The sequence below is a fragment of the Balaenoptera musculus genome, chromosome 8, assembly GCF_009873245.2.
Source record: "Balaenoptera musculus isolate JJ_BM4_2016_0621 chromosome 8, mBalMus1.pri.v3, whole genome shotgun sequence".
Taxonomy (NCBI): domain Eukaryota; kingdom Metazoa; phylum Chordata; class Mammalia; order Artiodactyla; family Balaenopteridae; genus Balaenoptera; species Balaenoptera musculus.
Genome location: NC_045792.1, coordinates 22,502,539 through 22,526,003, shown reverse-complemented (window position 1 = coordinate 22,526,003; position 23,465 = coordinate 22,502,539). Strand labels below are relative to the sequence as shown.

General features: G+C 37.8%; 1 protein-coding gene across 1 annotated transcript in view; it reads right to left on the bottom strand.

The window, feature by feature from the left end:
• Positions 1–3,637: 3,637 nt before the first annotated feature.
• Positions 3,638–23,465, bottom strand: part of HOATZ (HOATZ cilia and flagella associated protein) — a 31,430-nt gene continuing 11,602 nt past the window's right edge. The window contains exons 4-6 of the mRNA XM_036861807.1: positions 6,680–6,739; positions 6,026–6,078; positions 3,638–3,837 (exon numbers count right to left, since the gene is read on the bottom strand). Of these exons, the coding sequence (XP_036717702.1) occupies positions 3,780–3,837; positions 6,026–6,078; positions 6,680–6,739 (171 nt within the window). The 3' untranslated portion in view covers positions 3,638–3,779. The remainder of the gene's footprint in view (positions 3,838–6,025; positions 6,079–6,679; positions 6,740–23,465) is intronic.

Genomic DNA, 23,465 nt, shown 5'->3' with positions numbered 1-23,465 from the left:
CAGCTGGTAATACTGGGAAGCTCTGCTACTGCAGAAAGCAGCAGCACTGGCAGGAAGGGGGCTGACGTTTATGGCAGGTTCATTTACAGCCCGTCTTTGTGTCTCAATTAGAACATTTCACACCCAAAATACATTCTTTTTAGAAATTCCTGATTATCAAAACAACCAAAGAGAGAGCCGATATGGTGAACAGAAGCACCTGAGTTGGCATCAGATGCAAGTTTCTTTGCCTAAATCAATTAACTCTTGGCAACAATAAAAGTTACCTTAACTTGTGCAGGTTTGATAAGGCAACTAGATATGTAAGTGTGCAGATAGCTGAGCACTTAATGTCAATTGCAAAGGATTTATTTCCAAAATTATAACATCTGCTATAACTTAGAGAAGCTGTTACCTTGGCCCAAATAATTAAATTGTGCCCTGAGTTCTCCCTCTGACACCGTGGCCCTTGGTCCAGGTAGACTTGGTTAAGGTATGCAGTTAACCTAATGCAGATTACAACAGTGACCCCAATTCTTCACCCCACCCTGTAACCACACCCTTTACTGTGTGACTTTGAAGTTCTTCTTACTAAAGGGGCAGAGTATATTTCCCCATCCTTTGTCCTTGTGTTTGACCGTGTGACTTGTTTTGGCCAACAGAATGAGCCAGAAGTTTCTGAGCCTAGACTGGTAATGGCCTCACGTGTTTTTGTTGTTCTCTTGCTTCTCTGCCACTCGCTGAGAGGAACATAGCTCAGATATCCCACTGGTCCAGGTACATCCCGAAGAAGATACGTGGGGAAGAGCTGCCTCTGTCAATCAACAGACATGTAGCGAGAAGCAGCCCTGCCCTGCAGCCTGAAGCGGAGCTATCTGGCCATACTTAGATCAGTCAAATCCTCCATTGACCTAAGATATGTGAGCAATAATAAATGTTTTAGATCACTTTGTTATTCAGTACTGTTGCAGCAATACCTGACCATTACACTTGGTAATGCAGAGAGGTGTCATTGGGGGAACACTGGTTGCTGAGAAGGCTCATAACGTAGAATTTTTCTTGGTAAAATTGTCTTGGTCCAGGGTCCAATCCTTAGTTTGACAAGCTCAAACCCAGTCTAAGAGACTAATATATTTACCTGTTGAGAAATAGAATCATCAGGTAAACCGATGTTTGCCTTGGCCTGTTGAGCACATACTCTCCCTCTGGGCGAAAGAAGATTTCTCGGTGAGCATGCAATCAGAACAAAGGGAATTAACTATATGGTTTGAAAGTTTAGGCTTTGATAGCCTGCTATGTCCGTCTTCACAAGAGAGAGCTATCTGTCTGGCAGTGAAAAACATCACCCTGACAGGGTAACTTTTATTCTTGGTGATGCTGAGATGAGATTACTAATTTTGTAACTTTCTAAATTTCCCTTCTCTAAGCCTGATTACCTTCCTTCTATTCAAAACATTTTTTCTCCAAATAGTATTGTGGCAGAAACATTTCTTTTAGTGATAGAGTCCTTGAATTCTAACTAGGCAGATGTCCCCGCATCCACCCCCATTAAAGACTATTTCCCAGCCTCCCTTGCAGTTTGGTGTGTCCCTAATGATTAAGTTCTGACCAGTGGGTCACTGGCTCCGCTGCTGGCACTGTGAATGGGAGCTGCATTGTACGGAGGTTACGTCCAGGACTTGCAGGTGGAGGCCAGGAGTGAAGTGCACGGTGGTCCTAAATAGAGCTGGAGCCCTGGAGTGCGTGTACAACCCTGAGTAGGTCTGCCAGTTGGACAATGCAGAAGGGACAAAGTCTTAACCTTTTTTTTTCCAATATATACCAAAGGGAATGATCTTTGAAAGTGAGCGAGATTGGCACTGGATTACATCCATGTGTATAAGACAAAGGAATGTTGAACCGCAAGATTTTTTTTGATCTTCCTCCTAGAGCAATGGAAATAAAAGCAAAAATAAACAAATGGGACCTAATGAAACTTCAAAGCTTTTGCACAGCAAAGGAAACCATAAACAAGACGAAAAGACAGCCCTCAGAATGGGAGAAAATATTTGCAAACGAATCAACGGACAAAGGATTAATCTCCAAAATATATAAACAGCTCATGCAGCTCAATATTAAAAAAACAAACAACCCAATCCAAAAATGGGCAGAAGACCTAAATTGACATTTCTCCAAAGAAAACATACAGATGGCCAAGAAGCACATGAAAAGCTGCTCAACATCACTAATTATTAGAGAAATGCAAATCAAAACTACAATGAGGGGCTTCCCTGGTGGCGCAGTGGTTGAGAATCTGCCCGCCAATGCAGGGGACACGGGTTCGAGCCCTGGTGTGGGAGGATCCCACATGCCGCGGAGCAACTAGGCCCGTGAGCCACAACTACTGAGCCTGCGCGTCTGGAGCCTGTGCTCCGCAACAAGAGAGGCCGCGATAATGAGAGGCCCGCGCACCGTGATGAAGAGTGGCCCCCGCTTGCCACAACTAGAGAAAGCCCTCGCACAGAAACGAAGACCCAACACAGCCAAAAATAAATAAATAAATATTAAAAACAAACAAACAAACAAAGAAACCTACAATGAGCTATCACCTCACACCAGTTAGAATGGGCATCATCAGAAAATCTACAAACAACAAATGCTGGAGAGGGTGTGGAGAAAAGGGAACCCTCTTGCACTGTGGGTGGGAATGTAAATTGATACAACCACTATGGAGAACAGTATGGAGGTTCCTTAAAAAACTAAAAATAGAACTACCATATGACCCAGCAATCCCACTACTGGGCATATACCCAGAGAAAACCATAATTCAAAAAGACACATGCACCCCAATGTTCATTGCAGCACTATTTACAATAGCCAGGTCATGGAAGCAACCTAAATGCCCATCGACAGATGAATGGATAATGTGGTACATATATACAATGGAATATTACTGAGCCATAAAATGGAACGAAATTGGGTCATTTGTAGAGACGTGGATGGATCTAGAGACTGTCATACAGAGTGAAGTAAGTCAGAAAGAGAAAAACAAATATCGTATATTAATGCATATATGTGGAACCTAGAAAAATGGTACAGATGAAACGGTTTGCAGGGCAGAAACTGAGACACAGATGTAGAGAACAAACGTATGGACACCAAGAGGGGAAAGCGGTGGGAGGTGGTGGTGGTGGTGTGATGAATTGGGCGATTGGGATTGACATGTATACACTGATGTGCATAAAAGTGATGACTAATAAGAACCTGCTGTTTAAAAAAAAAAAAAAAAGACAAAGGAATGTTGAGTCAGCTATTCATAGAACTAGAAGCAATTCACTTCTGACTTCAGACATGTTCCAGAAACTGAATAAACCAAATTTTGGGAAATGGATTTTTTTTTTTTTTACTGCCAGAAGACTTTAAAGTTTTCAGGACTGACCTTTCATCTCTATTTCCTTATTAATTTTTACTGGTGGTCTACAAGTTGAAGCACATAAAGCCCGTTTCTTGTTTATCTGATATTCATAACATAGATCAAACATAGCAATTTTGGAAATACGCTTCAAATGAAAACAAGATAAATAGGAGTTTGTGAATGTATAAGATGAGAGAGACGATTACTGTGTGGTACCAAATACAGTGATATTCACTAAGTAAAATAGACACAAGTATTCAATAACTGGTAAAATTCCTAGGAGTGTTGCATATTTAACTTTTATTTCTTTGTCTAATTTAACTGATTCCAATGATCCTGATGTAAGAGCAGGTTGTTTCAAAAGTGAAGATCTAAGTGAGCCATCCTCTCCCATGTGTCAATCAAATTAGTCCAAGGCTTTGACTTCTTCTTGGTCTTCTTTATCTGACTCTGAAATCACTTTCCTGTTGGCAGTAACATGAATCAGTTCCAATACACAGAACTCTGTAGTTGTCAACGCAACATGGCATGAAAAAAACTTTTGAAAGTTTCTCCAATAAAGATTTACTGTCTTGCATTCTAACTATGCCTTAGATTTTGCAATCAAGTGTAAACTTCTGTGTGGGAGGAGTGGTCATTCCACTGTGAAGTGTGACTTGAAGGACACGGGAGCAGACTTCCTAAACTTAAATATATTGTGCTCACCTGAGTCAAACTTCTGAATTTCATCATTGGTGATGATTTCTTTGGATGACCCATTGTTCCTTCTTGTCAGCCCTCTTTTACAATGCAAATATTGGATAAAAAAACATAGTGCCACTGAAACTTTACTATGTACACACTTTCTAGTTCTTTCTTTCTGACAGAAGGGGACCTGGAGTATCCTAAGATCTGATGAAGGGGTGATGGTAAGGGCGTATCTGTATATGTGGGGAAGGTTTGGGTAGACAGAAAAGGATGGAGGGAGGAAAAAGAAGGCAAAATTAAAATAAAATTGTGTTTAAGATATTTCACAAATTTAAAAATGTTTACAAATTAATGTACAGTATAGAAACACCACTTTCTAAATTAGCTACTGCTGAACTACATGACATGTTTTAGCTAAAATTTTTTGTTACAGGGAATTCCCTGGTTGTCCAGTGGTTAGGACTTGGCGCTTTCGCCGTCGGGCCCAGGTTCAATCCCTGTTGGGGAACTAAGATCCTGGAAGCCACTTGGCATGGCCAAAAAAAAAATTTGGGGGGGGGGGTTACAAATATTTTCTGAATTCCTACATGGAGGCAGTGTGCTAGGCACTTTGGGTGACCCGGTTTCTCACAGAACTTACAATATAGTCATAGACGAGTAAAAAATATGTGAAAAGTTAAATAACAACTTAAGAGATAATAAGAGTTGAATAATTATAAAATATGGGCACAAAGTAGTGCATGACTAACTGCCAAAAGAATGGTGCAGACAGTAACTGTGTAAGAAGCTCAGGGGAAGAAGATGTCACAGTGAAATGGAATGGAATTCAAGGCTTCAGGACAGAGGAGGGAGGCCAACCTGGTATACAAAAGGAATTAGGTAAGCGCTTAAATCATTAAGGGAATGATCTGTTCAAGTTGTGAAATAATGTTTTACTCTTAGGTGAATCTACGTGGGTAGTAACAGGACTGTTCTTATCATTCCTATAAAAATATGCACAGAAATCTAAGGTACCCAGACAGATCTGTTGATACAATTCAAGTAGCAATCTTCATTATTTGAATCAGATAAGTGAACTTTTGACTGGACTAGTTCTGCTTCACCTTTAGAAGCTAAGTCAAATCATCTAGCTGAAAAGCAAGAAATTAAGTTGTTGAACATTGTGTAGACAATATAGCCAGGTGATTAAGTGATCTTTCCATTTTTTTAGAAGTTTTAAAAATCAGCATAGACATTAATTTTTCGTTAATAACATCTGATAACATTCAAGGAAGTTGGCCTCAATACCAATGAGATAAGAATAAAAATTCTATTACTTTTTGTTTTTCCCTGAATGTAGTATGCAAATAAATATCTGTCAAATTAATGTCGAGTTAGCCACATTGGGTTTCAATCAGAATACAAAAATGAAGACATTTACATTTTTTATTAGGGATTCTTTCGTGATTAACCAGTGATAGCCGGTTTCCTTTAAACTCTTCGGGACCATGTGCCTGGTGCTGCTCTAACATTATTCTTCGGATAAGGCTATTAACCCATCACTGTGAAGCTACAGCCCTTGCTACATGAACTAAGATTTAGCAAGCTTAGGTATGCCTTTGGTGGTATCAGAGTCGATAATCTAGAAGACCTGCTGATCTGCCAAAGATGGCAGGGCTAGGTGTGGGTAGGGGATAAGGGTGCTGAAGGGGAGTGATGGCAGGTGAATACAATCACCCAGGATGAGAAAGGAGGGGAAGAGAATGTGTACAGACTCGAGGTTGATCTACTCTCCTGTTTGCACCAGTTTATAATTGCATGTTGCACAGACATGTAAGTGGGCACAGGCTTTAATGTAGATGAGCAGAAGAAAGTTTTCTCAAGGCAAGAAATCTCTAAAACGGTGGGTTTTTAGAAGATTTGAAGGTAGGGAGCAAACTGATTAAAAAAAAAAAAGAAGCACTTCTTTGACAGAAGTAAACTTACTTTGCTTTGTGTACTTTGGCTTTTGGTTTATAAGGAAGGGAAACCAGTTCTTTCTAAAACAAAACAAAATAAAAATAAAAAAGGAAAATTTTTAGTTCTTGCATTGACTGAAATTTACTTACTTGAAAAAAATCTGAGGTAAAATTATCACAGAGTTTATAATGACTAGCTTCTTAAATTTGGAGACTGTGGGGTTAGAAATGGTCCAGATTAGGGCATTTGGGGTTCATTCAGGAGAGTGCGTTTGTACATCCAGAAGTGTATGGGGTGCTATTGCTTTTATTGTTTTTTCCTCTTCATTTAGCATTTGTTTTTGTAGGATCTAAGCAAGATCAATCATTGTAAAACAAATACTAGCAATGAAGTAGCCCATGTTAATATCCTACGGCTTTACAACATGTGACAATAAGCCCAGAAACAAGAGCACCATTTCTGTGCCAGCAGAGTTGCACATTGTGGAGATATCTTTGGTTTATCAAGGATTGTCAGATTATCTGATGTCTATGCCTTGCCCCCTCCAGCATATAAAAGGCTCTGGACCATGGGCACCTAGATTTAAGGAGTAAAGCTATAAAACCTCTCAGCATTTGCCATAGTTCACACCCACCCTGCCCCGCCCCGAGGCTTATCTGAATGCCTCACTATCAGTCTCACCGAGATCCTTTCTTCTCTTTGTTTTCTTAAGAGTTGGATAATCTCATCTCTCTTTTTAGCCTGTTTAAAGGGAAAAAAAAAAAAAAAAAGAGCGGATGAGTCTTTTGACTCAATAATAAAGCTATGTGTCTATGGGGGGGGCGTAGGATTTTTTCCATTTTCCTTCTTGTATTTTGGGGCAGAATTAAAATTTTTTTCCATGATAGATTTATACTTTTCATTTATAACACAATTCAGTTTTTATTCCAGAGGATGCTGCTTTACAAAATAATTTGATTTTGATTCTAAATGGAGAGAATTTTTCTTGCCCATATAATAATAACTTTTATTGACTCTACTACATGAACCATACTAAGAACTTGATACGTTATATCATTATTTTCTTATAATAACTCAGAATTTTGACATCACTATCATCCCATTTTACATATGAGGAATGTGCAGAATACTAAGGTTAAATATCTTACTCAAGGTTTAAAGTGGCAGAACTGGATTTGATACCAGCTCTACTTGAAAACAAAGCCCAAGCTATTGGCCACCTCACTAAATTGCCACTAAATGGTAGCAAGACACAAAATCAGCCAGCTCAAACAGCATGCCACCACGTACATCCATGGCAAGAGGGCTCTTCTAAGTAGCTTACATACAGAACAGAATCTCACACTCCATTGCTCCTCTGTCTTAGATATTGCGACATGCACATCCTCAGGTTAGTTTTCTTAAGAGTATAAAATAAACAAAACAAAACCCCCCCACCAATTTAGTGCAGGCACAAAGATTTATCAAGATATAGACTGTATACAAAGAGGCAAATATGGGTACAAATTTTTTTTCATAGAATACAGTTATGTTCAGTATTGGAGATAGACAGGCAGAAAATTGCATCTGGACTGTTTGAGAACAAGAGGAGAAAGAAATCTGAGAACCTGACAAATCAAACTTGTAGGTTCAAATGGCCAAATAAAATGAAAGAAGCTCTGCTTAGATCAAGGCTAGCAGGAAGATATAACTGAGAACGGACATAGATCTGTCATATCTAGGTAAAAATTCTGTCATCCGTCCATCCATTCAAATTTATTGAGCACTGCATTATTTTCCTAGGGCTGCAGTAACAAAGTATCAAAATCTAGACGCTTAAAACAACAGACATTTATTGTCACACGGTTCTGGAGGCTAGAAGTCCAGAACAAGGTGTCGGCAGGGCCATGCGCCCTCTGAAACCTGTAGGGGCATCCTTCCTTGCCTCTTCCTAGCTTCTGGTCATTTGCTGGCAATCTGGGGCTTTCTCTGGCTTGCAGCTGGGTAGCTCTAATCTCTGCTTTCGGTGGCATGTTGCTTTCTCCCTGTCTTCACATGGCTGTCCTATGAGGACACCAGTCATATTGAATTAGGGGCCCACCCTACTCTAGTATTAACTTCTTAACTAATTTTATCCACAATGATTCTATTTCCAAATGAGGTCACTTTTCATGGTACTGGGGGTTAGGACTTCCAACATATCTCTTTTTTTGGTGGGACACATTTCAACCTGTAATGAGCGCCTATGATGTAACATTACTGTGCTAGGGGCTGAACAAAATACCATTCTTGCCTGCCAGGTGATGGCAGACTTGTGGAGAAAAAGACAAGAGTCTCACCTCACATATACTACAATGGGGTTAGAAGAGGATGAAATTAGAGAACTGAGGAGGGACTCTCCATTCAGATGAAGGTGTGTATGTGTCTGTGGGGGAAATTCAGGGAAGATATCCCAGTGGAGGTGATGTCTAAGATTAGGCCTGAAAGCGTAGTCACCAGATAACAGTACAGATGGGATGGGGAAGAAAGCTTTCGAGGCAGAGGAAACAGGGTGTGCAAAGCCCTGGAGGCTGCATATTACTAAGTAATTCCTCAGGATGAGTCTTTTTTTTTTTTTTTTAGAGATCACTAAATGTTTATTTCTTTTGTCTGTTTCATACCATCTCTTCTTAATTCTAATAGAAAGTTTCTCCATTAGGCTTCTTTTTTTTTTTTAACATCTTTATTGGAGTATAATTGCTTTACAATGGTGTGTTAGTTTCTGCTTTATAACAAAGTGAATCAGTTATACATATACATATGTTCCCATATCTCTTCCCTCTTGCATCTCCCTCCCTATACACTACCAAACGTAAAATAGATAGCTAGTGGGAAGCAATCGCATAGCACAGGAAGATCAGCTCGGTGCTTTGTGACCACCTAGAGGGGTGGGATAGGGAGGGTTGGAGGGAGGATGAGTCTTTAGTCCTGATGGCTGCAAGAGAAGCTGCAAAGCTCAGGCACGCTCCACCAAGACGTGGGAGGAGGGGCCGTGCTGTGCACGAGCAATCAGCAGAGTACACCGCTGCTTTGGCTTTGCTTCATTCCGTTCAAGTTAATCAATCATATAATGATTAATTAATCAATCATATTAATGATTAATTAATTATATTAATTAATCAATCAATCTTGCCTTTTAAGAGCCTACAGAGTTTTAATTTTATTTATTTTGGGACAAGATTTCTTCTTTTTACTTGAATTTAAGGCATCATGTATCACAGATATTGAAAGAAAAAAAAATTCAGGGTCTTTTAAAAACTAAGCTTATTTTTTTTCCGGTTATACATATACATGTATCTATTCTTTTTCAAATTTTTTTCCCATTTAGGTTATTACAGAATATTGAGCAGAGTTCCCTGTGCTATAAAATAGGTCCTTGTTGGTTATCTATTTTTAAAGTATAGTAGTGTGTATATGTCATTCCCAAACTCCCAACTTATCCCTCCCCCGCACCTTTCCCCTTTGGTAACCTTAAGTTTGTTTTCTGTGAGTCTGTTTCTGAAAAACCAAGCTAATTTAAAAATACCTGTCAATTTGCTATGGATTGAATAAAATAATGTCTATAGAAAAAGACCTGGGATATTTTCAGTGTAGATAATCAATGTTAGTTTCTTTTCCAACTTTCCCATTACACATGTACTCAGTGGGAATTAAATGCTCCCATACTGTGATTACACAGCACTTTATACCCTTATTACAGTATTGATCTTACTTTCCCTGCTTTATCTCATAGTTGCTACCATGTCTCTTTCAGAGTGCTACTCATCCTTTTATCCTTCCTTAGAGCTTAACAGTGCCTTGTAAATGATACTCAATGAATTTTTGTTGAATTGATTTGTCATGATATATGAATGAACCCATTACACTGTCTAACGCACAATCATTAGTCTAAGCAAAAAAAAAAAAGTTTTAGAAAGTGAAATTAAACAGTAAGTAAGTTTAGTTCTTAAAATCCCCTATGAACAAAACTATATGATTATTTTCTGTGTAACTATTGGGTAGTCACAGGCAAGTTATATTGTCATAATGCTTCTAATATAAATGAACAAATATTTAGTTATAAGACTCTAAATAATAGTAGGGTAAAACAATCATTCATTTAAATTTTGATTTCAGGTGATTTTTATTATAATGGATTATATTATATTACAAAACTTAATCAGTTTTGTAATATAATATAATGCACCAGAAACAAAGTTTTCAAATATGATTTGATTTCTGCTTCCTGGACATGTTTCCTGGGACTGCATAACAAAACTACTGTAGGCAACTGTGTCATCAGAACAAAAACAGTGCCAACTGTTCTAAGAAATCTCTGCCAGGATAACTAAATACATTCAGTGGTAAGAGAAAATTCTTACAATTTACCTTATTAGTAGGGATAAATAATTTACTTGTTAATTTCATAATGACAAAAGAATTCTCATTTCTAACCATGGTGTTTCGGTTATGTTCATTAATGGAATTTATAAGACATTTAAATCATTTATTAGTTCTTAAAATAATAGCATAAGGGGGTCAGAATTTATACTTATAATTTTTTTTTTCAGTTTTTGTTGTGATATAACTGACATACAACACTGTGTAAGTTCAAGGGGTACAGCATAATGACTTGACATACATATATATTGTGAAATGACTAGTACTTGAGTTTAGTTACCATCCATCATCTTATATAATTACAAATTTTTTTTTTGCTTTTGATGAAAACTTTTAGGATCTACTCTCTTAGCAACTTTCAAATATACCAGTACAGTATTTTTTATTATAGTCATAATGTTGTATATTATATCCCCAAGACTTATGTATAATAATATATTTATAATATTTTAATGCTGGATATTTTCTTATATTATACATTTTAGTTATATTACTTATAGTTATATCCTACTTCCGAAAAAATAAATTACAGAATAAAAAGTGATTTTAGTAAGTTAGGATATGATCATTTATACATTTAATATCTCATAGAAGGTTAATGGAATTTTAGTGCCACTTCAAGGATTAAGCTGCTGAGTTCTCTGTTTTTGGCTTTACAGAGCCAAACAACTTGGGTGGCAACATAGATTAGTGGAGTCAAATACATTTGGGTCTGAACCCCAGTTCTGCTGTGTGATTAATGGCAAGTAATATCTTAACTATTCCTCCTGGTTCCTCCTTTCCTCCTTCCAATGTAATCACTATCCCATTGGCTAGAGGTTTGTGACCTTGGGTAAATCAAAGAACCACTTCTCTGAGTATTGATTTCTCATCTATAAGGAAGGTTGTGAAAATTGGAGATAATACAAACATTGCTTAACAATGCATGGCATATGGTGGATATTCAATAAATGGTAGCTATTATTATTATAGAAAAAATTTTTTTCAATGTGAAAGAGTGGGAAAAAGGAGGAAAGGATGGATTACCCACCTTCTGTGTACAGGCATGGAGGATTTTCGATGATTCAACCTCTTACCTACAGGTGAGTTAGTGAATAGAGTTGGAAGGAAGAAAGGAGAAACAAGGAGGGATAGCTAAGATGTTACTTGCCCTTTATGCAGTAGAAATTCCTCTACAAATTCTCCAGTGTATTATAAACTTTTTCCTCAGTTAAATTTCAGTTATAAAAAAGATCTTAATAAGCACTAGACTCTAAAAGAAAGGTCCTTTCTTCTCAAGACCTGGTTCTCATATGAAAAATGCATTTCTTCCTTGTATTATGATTAAAAATTTTTATTTATTTATTTATTTATTTATTAATTTTGGCTGTGTTGGGTCTTCGTTTCTGTGCGAGGGCTTTCTCTAGTTGTGGCGAGCGGGGGCCACTCTTCATCGCGGTGCGCGGGCCCCTCACTGTCGCAGCCTCTCTTGTTGCGGAGCACAGGCTCCAGACGCGCAGGCTCAGTAGTTGTGGCTCACGGGCCCAGCCGCTCCGTGGCATGTGGGATCCCCCCAGACCAGGGCTCGAACCCGTGTCCCCTGCACCGGCAGGCAGATTCTCAACCACTGCGCCACCAGGGAAGCCCCTGATTAAAAATTTTTGACTGAAACATTCATCAAAGATAGCATATGGTAGTGTTTATTTATCTGATTACCTATCTACATTACCAAAAGAAATTTTCTCTTGACCACCACAGTATAGGACACTAATTACTGAATTTAATCTTAAGAATATCTTAGAAGAGTATTGAACTGGTTCCAATTCAATAACCTCTTTGCTTAGTTACCTGGCAACCATCCCGATACCTAGAGAATGTAGAAACTCTTGAAACCAGTGTGGTATAGTAGTTAAGCACATTGGCTCCATTGTCAGATGGACCCAGGTTCAAACTGTCTTTACTATATTTTAGCTGTGTGACCTTGAAAAAGTCACTTACATGTTTCTGCTTCAGCTTCCTCATCGGTAATAGGGGTAATTATACAGCTTCTCAGACGAAGCTGTTCTGATGATTAAATAAGAATATGAGCAAAGGACTTAGAGTATATATGCTGTGTAGTTAGTTCTCAAAAATATTACTATTCTCTAGTGAGAGGAGCAGATGGTTGGAAAAGGAAAAAAACTTGAAGAAAATAGACTAGGAAGCACTGGGGGAAATATATTAACTCAAATAGAAATTTAAAAAAATATTTATTCTTTCCTTTGACTATCAATGCAATACATGCTCATGACACAAACATTAAAACATGTGAAAAAAAGCACATAAAGAAAAATAATATTTACACAAATTCATTGCTGAATCTAAAATCTTAATTTAAGTTTAAGATTTTAAAACATGTAAAAATTTTAGAAGAACCCTAAAGGACCTCCAAAATAAATAATCTAAGGATTTAAAGATAATACATCAAAGGGACAAAGGCAGCTAGGGGAGCAGCTTAATGATCATGACACAAAAAGCATGCTCAGTGATGAAAAGAAGATAGCAGTTCATCCAATTAAAAATAAATGGAGATGTAGAGGCAGGAACAAACTTAAAGTTGCTGAAAGATGGTGATAAGCCTGGCTTGACTGGGACAAGATGTTTGTTTTGGGGAATAGAGGTATATAGGGTAGGATAGCTGAATGGCATCATGCTGAGGACCTTGACATAAAGATAGCTCTGTTTATACTTGATTTAGTAGAAGATAGGAACTATATTTCTGACCTCAATATTAATAAGTTAGAAATAAAAAAGAGATAAGAAGACTTCATAGATTTGGTAATTAAAAAGCATACTTCTAAATAATTCATGGGAAAAATTATAAATCAAAATAGAAATTTAAAAATACTTAAAGTGGAATAATAATGAAAACATTATATAGCTTGTGAGTTGCAGCTAAAATAGTACTTTGAGGGCTAGTTATAACTATAAATACTTATATTAGAAGAGAGATAAAGTGGAGAATTAAGAAACAAAGTGAGAAGGGAAGGAAGTTAGAATGAAAATAAGAACTAACCCAGAATTGAAGGGAGAAGTAATAAAAATCAAGAACTGATAACATAGGAAACAAAAATAATGACAGAGGATAATAAAAACAAATGTTGGTTTTTTGAAAAGACTGTTAAAATAGATAATCCTTTGATATAATTACTTAAGAAAAAAGGATGCAAATGATTAGACATGAAAAGGGGTAATAACTAGAGCTCAGCAGAGAGTACAAAGATGATTAAAAACACTATGAGGGGCTTCCCTGGTGGTGCAGTGGTTGAGAGTCTGCCTGCCAATGCAGGGGACGCGGGTTCGGGCCCTGGTCTGGGAAGATCCCACACGCCGCGGAGCGACTGGGCCCGTGAGCCACAACTGCTGAGCCTGCGCGTCTGGAGCCTGTGCTCCGCAATGAGAGGCCACGATGGTGAGAGGCCTGCGCGCCACGATGGTGAGAGGCCCGTGCACCGCGATGAAGAGTGGCCCCTGCTCGCAGCAACTGGAGGAAGCCCTCGCACAGAGGCTAAGACCCAACACAGCCAAAAATAAATTAATTAATTAAAAAAAAATACATCGAAGGGAGATTAACCAAGATGGCGGAGTAGAAGGACGTGCTCTCACTCCCTCTTGCGAGAGCACCAGAATCACCACTGGCTGCTGGACAATCATTGACAGGAAGACCCTGGACTTCACCAAGGAGGATACCCCACGTCCAAGGACAGAGGAGAAGCCACAGTGAGACGGTAGGAGGGGCGCAATCAGAGTAAAATCAAATCCCATAACTGCTGGGTGGGTGACTCACAGACTGGCAAACACTTATACCACAGAATTCCACCCACTGGAGTGAAGGTTCTGAGCCCCACGTCAGGCTTCCCAACCTGGGGGTCTGGCAACGGGAGGAGGAATTCCTAGAGAATCAGACTTTGAAGCCTGGTGGGAATTGATTGCAGGACTTTGACAGGACTGGGGGAAACAGAGACCCCACTCTTGGAGGGCACACACAAAGTAATGTGTGCATCGGGACCCAGGGGAAGGAGCAGTGACCCTGGGGGAGACTGAACCAGACCTACCTGCTGGTGTTGGGGGGTCTCCTGCAGAGGCGAGTAGTGGCTCTGTTTCACCGTGGGGATAAGGACACTGGCAGCAGAGGTTCTGGGAAGTTCTCCTTGGCGTGAGCCCTCCCAGAGTCTGCCATTAACCCCACCAAAGAGCACCGGTAGGCTCCAGTGTGGGGTTGCCTCAGGCAAAACAACCAACAGGGAGGGAACCCAGCCCCACCCATCAACAGTCAAGTGGATTAAGGTTTTACTGAGCTCTGACCGCCACAGCAACAGGGAGGGAACCCAGCCCCACCCATCAACAGTCAAGTGGATTAAGGTTTTACTGAGCTCTGACCGCCACAGCAACAGTCAGCTCTACCCACCACCAGAGCCTCCCATCAAGCCTCTTAGATAGCCTCAACCACCAGAGGGCAGACAACAGAAGCAAGAAAAACTACGATCCTGCAGCCTGTGGACCAAAAACCACAGTTACAGAAAGATAGAGAAGATGAAAAGGCAGAGGGCTATGTACCAGATGAAGGAACAAGAAAAAACCCCAGAAAAACAACTAAATGAAGTGGAGATAGGCAACCTTCCAGAAAAAGAATTCAGAATAATGATAGTGAAGATGATCCAGGACCTCGGAATAAGAATGGAGGCAAAGATTGAGAAGATGCAAGAAATGATTAACAAAGACCTAGAAGAATTAAAGAACAAACAAACAGAGATCACCAATACAATAACTGAAATGAAAACTACACTAGAAGGAATCAATAGCAGAATAACTGAGGCAGAAGAACGGATAAGTGACCTGGAAGACAGAATGGTGGAATTCACTGCTGCAGAACAGACTAAAGAAAAAAGAATGAAAAGAAATGAAGACAGCCTAAGAGACCTCTGGGACAACATTAAACGCAACAACATTCGCATTATAGGGGTCCCAGAAGGAGAAGAGAGAGAGAAAGGACCAGAGAAAATATTTGAAGAGATTATAGTCGAAAACTTCCCTAACATGGGAAAGGAAATAGCCACCCAAGTCCAGGAAGCGCAGAGAGTCCCATACAGAATAAACCCAAGGAGAAACACGCCGAGACACATAGTAATCAAAGTGGCAAAAATTAAAGACAAAGAAAAATTATTGAAAGCAGCAAGGGAAAAACGACAAATAACATACAAGGGAACTCCCATAAGGTTAACAGCTGATTTCTCAGCAGAAACTCTGCAAGCCAGAAGGGAGTGGCATGATATACTTAAAGTGATGAAAGGGAAGAACCTACAACCAAGATTACTCTACCCGGCAAGGATCTCATTTAGATTTGATGGAGAAATCAAAAGCTTTGCAGACAAGCGAAAGCTAAGAGAATTCAGCACCACCAAACCAGCTCTACAACAAATGCTAAAGGAACTTCTCTAAGTGGGAAACACAAGAGAAGAAAGGGACCTACAAAAACAAACCCAAAACAATTAAGAAAATGGTCATAGGAACATACATATCGATAATTACCTTAAACGTGAATGGATTAAATGCCCCAACCAAAAGACATAGACTGGCTGAATGGATACAAAAACAAGACCCATATATATGCTGTCTACAAGAGACTCACTTCAGACCTAGAGACACATACAGACTGAAAGTGAGGGGATGGAAAAAGATATTCCATGCAAATGGAAATCAAAAGAAAGCTGGAGTAGCTATACTCATATCAGATAAAATAGACTTTAAAATAAAGAATGTTACAAGAGACAAGGAAGGACACTACATAATGATCCAGGGATCAATCCAAGAAGAAGATATAACAATTATAAATATATATGCACCCAACATAGGAGCACCTCAATACATAACGCAACTGCTAACAGCTATAAAAGAGGAAATCGACAGTAACACAATAATAGTGGGGGACTTTAACACCTCACTTACACCAATGGACAGATCATCCAAAATGAAAATAAATAAGGAAACAGAAGCTTTAAATGACACAATAGACCAGATAGATTTAATTGATATATATAGGACATTCCATCCAAAAACAGCAGATTACACGTTCTTCTCAAGTGCGCACGGAACATTCTCCAGGATAGATCACATCTTGGGTCACAAATCAAGCCTCAGTAAATTTAAGAAAATTGAAATCATATCAAGCATCTTTTCTGACCACAACGCTATGAGATTAGAAATGAATTACAGGGAAAAAAACGTAAAAAGGACAAACACATGGAGGCTAAACAATACGTTACTAAATAACCAAGAGATCACTGAAGAAATCAAAGAGGAAATCAAAAAATACCTAGAGACAAATGACAATGAAAACACGACGACCCAAAACCTATGGGATGCAGCAAAAGCGGTTCTAAGAGGGAAGTTTATAGCTATACAAGCCTACCTAAAGAAACAAGAAAAATCTCAAGTAAACAATCTAACCTTACACCTAAAGAAACTAGAGAAAGAAGAACAAACAAAACCCAAAGTTAGCAGAAGGAAAGAAATCATAAAGATCAGAGCAGAAATAAATGAAATAGAAACAAAGAAAACAATAGCAAAGATCAATAAAACTAAAAGTTGGTTCTTTGAGAAGATAAACAAAATTGATAAGCCATTAGCCAGACTCATCAAGAAAAAGAGGGAGAGGACTCAAATCAATAAAATCAGAAATGAAAAAGGAGAAGTTACAACAGACACCGCAGAAATACAAAGCATCCTAAGAGACTACTACAAGCAACTTTATGCCAATAAAATGGACAACCTGGAAGAAATGGACAAATTCTTAGAAAGGTATAACCTTCCAAGACTGAATCAGGAAGAAACAGAAAATATGAACAGACCAATCACAAGTAATGAAATTGAAACTGTGATTAAAAATCTTCCAACAAACAAAAGTCCAGGACCAGATGGCTTCACAGGTGAATTCTATCAAACATTTAGAGAAGAGCTAACACCCATCCTTCTCAAACTCTTCCAAAAAATTGCAGAGGAAGGAACACTCCCAAACTCATTCTATGAGGCCACCATCACCCTGATACCAAAACCAGACAAAGACACTACAAAAAAAGAAAATTACAGACCAATATCACTGATGAATATAGATGCAAAAATCCTCAACAAAATACTAGCAAACAGAATCCAGCAACACATTAAAAGGATCATACACCACGATCAAGTGGGATTTATCCCAGGGATGCAAGGATTCTTCAATATACGCAAATCAATCAATGTGATACACCATATTAACAAATTGAAGAATAAAAACCATATGATCATCTCAATAGATGCAGAAAAAGCTTTTGACAAAATTCAACACCCATTTCTGATAAAAACTCTCCAGAAAGTGGGCATAGAGGGAACCTACCTCAACATAATAAAGGCCATATATGACAAACCCACAGCAAACATCATTCTCAATGGTGAAAAACTGAAAGCATTTCCTCTAAGATCAGGAACGAGACAAGGATGTCCACTCTCACCACTATTATTCAACATAGTTCTGGAAGTCCTAGCCACGGCAATCAGAGAAGAAAAAGAAATAAAAGGAATACAAATTTGAAAAGAAGAAGTAAAACTGTCACTGTTTGCAGATGACATGATACTATACATAGAGAATCCTAAAACTGCCACCAGAAAACTGCTAGAGCTAATTAATGAATATGGTAAAGTTGCAGGATACAAAATTAATGCACAGAAATCTCTTGCATTCCTATACACTAATGATGAAAAATCTGAAAGAGAAATTATGGAAACACTCCCATTTACCATTGCAACAAAAAGAATAAAATACCTAGGAATAAACCTACCTAGGGAGACGAAAGACCTGTATGCAGAAAACTATAAGACACTGATGAAAGAAATTAAAGATGATACCAACAGATGGAGAGATATACCATGTTCTTGGATTGGAAGAATCAACATTGTGAAAATGAGTATACTACCCAAAGCAATCTACAGATTCAATGCAATCCCTATCAAATTACCAATGGCATTTTTTACGGAGCTAGAACAAATCATCTTAAAATTTGTATGGAGACACAAAAGACCCCGAATAGCCAAAGCAGTCTTGAGGGAAAAAAATGGAGCTGGAGGAATCAGACTCCCTGACTTCGGACTATACTACAAAGCTACAGTAATCAAGACAGTATGGTACTGGCACAAAAACAGAAACATAGATCAATGGAACAAGATAGAAAGCCCAGAGATTAACCCACGCACCTATGGTCAACTAATCTATGACAAAGGAGGCAAAGATATACAATGGAGAAAAGACAGTCTCTTCAATAAGTGGTGCTGGGAAAACTGGACAGCTACATGTAAAAGAATGAAATTAGAATACTCCCTAACACCATACACAAAAATAAACTCAAAATGGATTACAGACCTAAATATAAGACTGGACACTATAAAACTCTTAGAGGAAAACATAGGAAGAACACTCTTTGACATAATTCACAGCAAGATCTTTTTTGATCCACCTCCTAGAGTAATGGAAATAAAAACAAAAATAAACAAATGGGACCTAATGAAACTTCAAAGCTTTTGCACAGCAAAGGAAACCATAAACAAGACGAAAAGACAACCCTCAGAATGGGAGAAAATATTTGCAAATGAATCAACGGACAAAGGATTAATCTCCAAAATATATAAACAGCTCATTCAGCTCAATATCAAAGAAACAAACACCCCAATCCAAAAATGGGCAGAAGACCTAAATAGACATTTCTCCAAAGAAGACATACAGACGGCCACGAAGCACATGAAAAGATGCTCAACATCACTAATTATTAGAGAAATGCAAATCAAAACTACAATGAGGTATCACCTCACTCCTGTTAGAATGGGCATCATCAGAAAATCTACAAACAACAAATGCTGGAGAGGGTGTGGAGAAAAGGGAACCCTCTTGCACTGTTGGTGGGAATGTAAATTGATACAGCCACTATGGAGAACAATATGGAGGCTCCTTAAAAAACTAAAAATAGAATTACCATATGACCCAGCAATCCCACTACTGGGCATATACCCAGAGAAAACCGTAATTCAAAAAGACACATGCACCCGAATGTTCATTGCAGCACTATTTACAATAGCCAGGTCATGGAAGCAACCTACATGCCCATCAACAGACGAATGGATAAAGAAGATGTGGTACATATATACAATGGAATATTACTCAGCCATAAAAAGGAACGAAATTGAGTCATTTGTTGAGACATGGATGGATCTAGAGAATGTCATACAGAGTGAAGTAAGTCAGAAAGAGAAAAACAAATATCGTATATTAATGCATGTATGCGGAACCTAGAAAAATGGTACAGATGAGCCAGTTTGCAGGGCAGAAGTTGAGACACAAATGTAGAGAATGGTCATATGGACACCAAGGGGGGAAAACTGCGGTGAGGTGGGGATGGTGGTGTGCTGAATTGGGCAATTGGGATTGACATGTATACACTGATGTGTATAAAACTGATGCCTAATAAGAACCTGCAGTATAAAAAAACAAACAAAACAACTAATACTAAACTTTCATTGGGTTATTTGTATGGAAATATGTTAATATAAATGTTTCAGACATTACATGAAATTTCTAAAAATCTTATATTTGTATTTGTATGGAAATATGTATGGAAATATGTTAATATAAATGTTTCAGACATTACATGAAATTTCTAAAAATCTTATATTTGTATTTGTATGGAAATATGTATGGAAATATGTTAATATAAATGTTTCAGACATTACATGAAATTTCTAAAAATCTTATATGTTCTGGTATAATGTTATAAGTAATAATCCTAGTTATTACTTTAAAATGTATATCTCAGAAATAACTAATTTTCTTGTCAACTGCATTATTATGAACTTTCATCAAATCTTTAACCGTGGTCATTTTTAAGTCTTTTGTCATTTACAGACAGTTCTGGGTGTACTCTGATGATTTTGCAAATATGTTCCTATAAAAGGGTTTCATCTTCAAGAAATTCATGGAAAAGACTCTGACAAGTACAGGTTTCTGGTAACTGACTGTACTGCTGAACTGAATGAATAAGCATTTTCAGAACTCTAATGAAAAACTGATGAACTCATAAAAGTGCTAACAAAAGATCAAGATGAAAAAAAAATTAATTACATGGGACTGAGTGAACTGATGAGGATGAGTATAATTTTTGTGACTTTCTGTCTGAATTTAAAAAAAAAAAAAAAAATCCCACAAGGACTCAGAGGCAAAGAATATACAAATCAATTTTCACTGCAAAGTAAAGGAGCTGTTACAGTGGAGGATTACTGGACTGAATGTCAATATTATGACATAGTATGAGTGTGTTTCATGTTTGGTAATTGCAACCATTGTTGCTTTTGCTGTGGTCATCCATGTACAATGCTTGGTGTCAGTCTATTTATGTCTTGTAAAAATAAAATACAGTGTGTGTGTGTGTGTGAATAAAAAAAAAAAAATACATCGAAGACATTTGGTTTAAAAAAAAAAAAACTATGAATCCTTTACACGAATAAATTTGAAAATGTAGATGAAATGGATGATTTCCTAGTAACTTACCAACTATTGCAAGGGAAAAAAAACCCTATTTACTCAAACACGAAAACAAAATAAACAAACCAAACCTATAGTACTTATGCAGATTAGCGCCATATTTTTCATTTCAACTAATTTTAGTCAATATTTAGCTCATGGGTTGGGCTTGCCTTGGATTGAGTTGGGTCTATTTGCTGTACTATCCACCACTTCTAATAACCTTGGCTTCTAAGTTAGCTTCTATACCAGCGTCTTTTTCTAGGTTTCCAAGAACTGTTGCAAAGGGTGTGTATATAGTGGAATATAGTAATATTCTTTTCTCCCTTGATTTTTGACAGGGTTCTAATTGAGAACCACTGATCCAGACCTGCAGAATTATCATGACATTTACCTCTTAATCTATACTTGTAGAGAGAGGCATTATGAGAAAATTTAATTATATTTTATTTACCTGCAATGGTTAAATAAACTTTGCCTACACATTTTGCTCCATAGTTGAAATTTCAAAATATATCTTCAGTGGTAATTTTTCTTTTTGCAGATGATGAAGATAGGATTAAGAAAAATATGTGAGAGTCTCTTTACAGTATGAGCAAGCCAATCTTGATTGTGTCTTTTAATCAGGATGTCGATACCTGGGTGACCATGTCTTTCATAATCTACTCATCATCCTTTGAGATTTACCACTTTGGTCAAACCATTTCATTTAATACTAAAGCTTATTTTGTACTTCCTAAAATTTTATTTTTCAATTATGGGTTAAAAAAAGAGGGAAAGCAGAGAAGTTAAAAACAAACTTTCATTGGGTACCTGCTGGATGTCAGGCTTTGTGTAATTCCTTTAATCCTGAGGTAGATGATATTATTGTCTCTTTACAAATAGAAGGAACTCAACCAACATAAAAATTAACAACTTTTCTCAGGGTCACTTAACATTAATTAGGTAACTAGTAACTGGCAGAGCCAAGGATTCAAACTCATTCTCAGTTCTGTTTGACTCCATGCTTCTTTTGCTACACTACTTAAAACACATACTAGAGATTGTGGCACACTTACACACACATACACACACAGTAACAGAATGGTTTCTTTATTCAATCTTGATTCTGGAAATGAAGAATTAATTAGGATTAACCATGGTGAAGAAGACAGTCTCTGCTCTCACAGAAAAATTTATATTCTAGTGGAAAATGTGTGCTATGGGAATACACAGCAGGGGGAGCTAATCCAGAATGAAGTCTGCTTGATCAAAGTTAATTTACTTATTTTATGGGATCATGTAGCACTTTGCAAAAAGTGGTTAAAGGGTAAAGAATAGTTAAACTATAGTGGTACCTATAAACTGATGAACTTTCTAAGATCTTATTTAATGTATGCTAAATATTTATGATGACTTTTGATTATAAGTTAAGTATAAAATGAGAATTACAGTACGTTCCAATTTTAGAATATTACCTAAGCAGAACCAAGGTTCTGTGGTTTTACAGAGATTAGAGAACATTATCTGATGTTTTTCTTGAGGCTCCAGAATTTAATTTTTATCTCTATGCCAATAATTGCAAGTTAAACGCCCGATGGAGTCACAAGGGAGTCTTAGTTCTTATTCTACACAGTCTTAATCTTCAGTAGCTTCTATTCCTGTTCTGTTACAAAATGCAGTTGAGGAAGGTTAGCATTACTATTGGCTTAAGGTGAAACTATGTCTCACATTTGGGCTTGATTCCAAAAGGCAGTATGTGCCTCTTGGCCTGTTGATTTTGATAGCAGAATGCTTCAACTGTGAATTTACTCTATGAATTTACTACCATTCCCTGTGTCTATTAATTGAAATCTGCTATGTAGATTCTACAACTTCCATATAGTAAATTTATATCTACTATAATAATAAGATACAGAACTGTTGGCCCGCAAATGACCTACCATGTACTTTAAAAGATAGCCTTACTGGGCTTCCCTGGTGGTGCAGTGGTTGAGAATCTGCCTGCCAATGCAGGGGACACGGGTTCGAGCCCTGGTCTGGGAAGATCCCACATGCCGCGGAGCAACTGGGCCCGTGAGCCACAACTACTGAGCCTGCGCGTCTGGAGCCTGTGCTCCGCAACAAGCGACAGTGAGAGGCCCGCGCACCCCGATGAAGAGTGGCCCCCGCTCGCCACAACTAGAGAAAGCCCTCGCACAGAAATGAAGACCCAACACACCTATAAATAAATAAATAAATAAATAAATAAATAAATTAAAAGCCAAAAAAAAAAAAAAAAGATAGCCTGACTAATCAGCGAAAAGGCTTTCTCCAGCTCTAATCTGATATTTAGAAGGTAGATCTAAAGGCACTCATCTATGGGAGTGGATGGTAGACGTTAGAAGATTATTAATCGGGAGGAGGGAGAATGCTGACTTGCAGAAAAAAATGCATGTCTAAGCACATTTTCATACCTCCTGAAAACTGCCTGATCCTGGCTCAATTCCCAGCTTGGGCATATATAATTTTCATTTGAAAAATAGTGGCTTA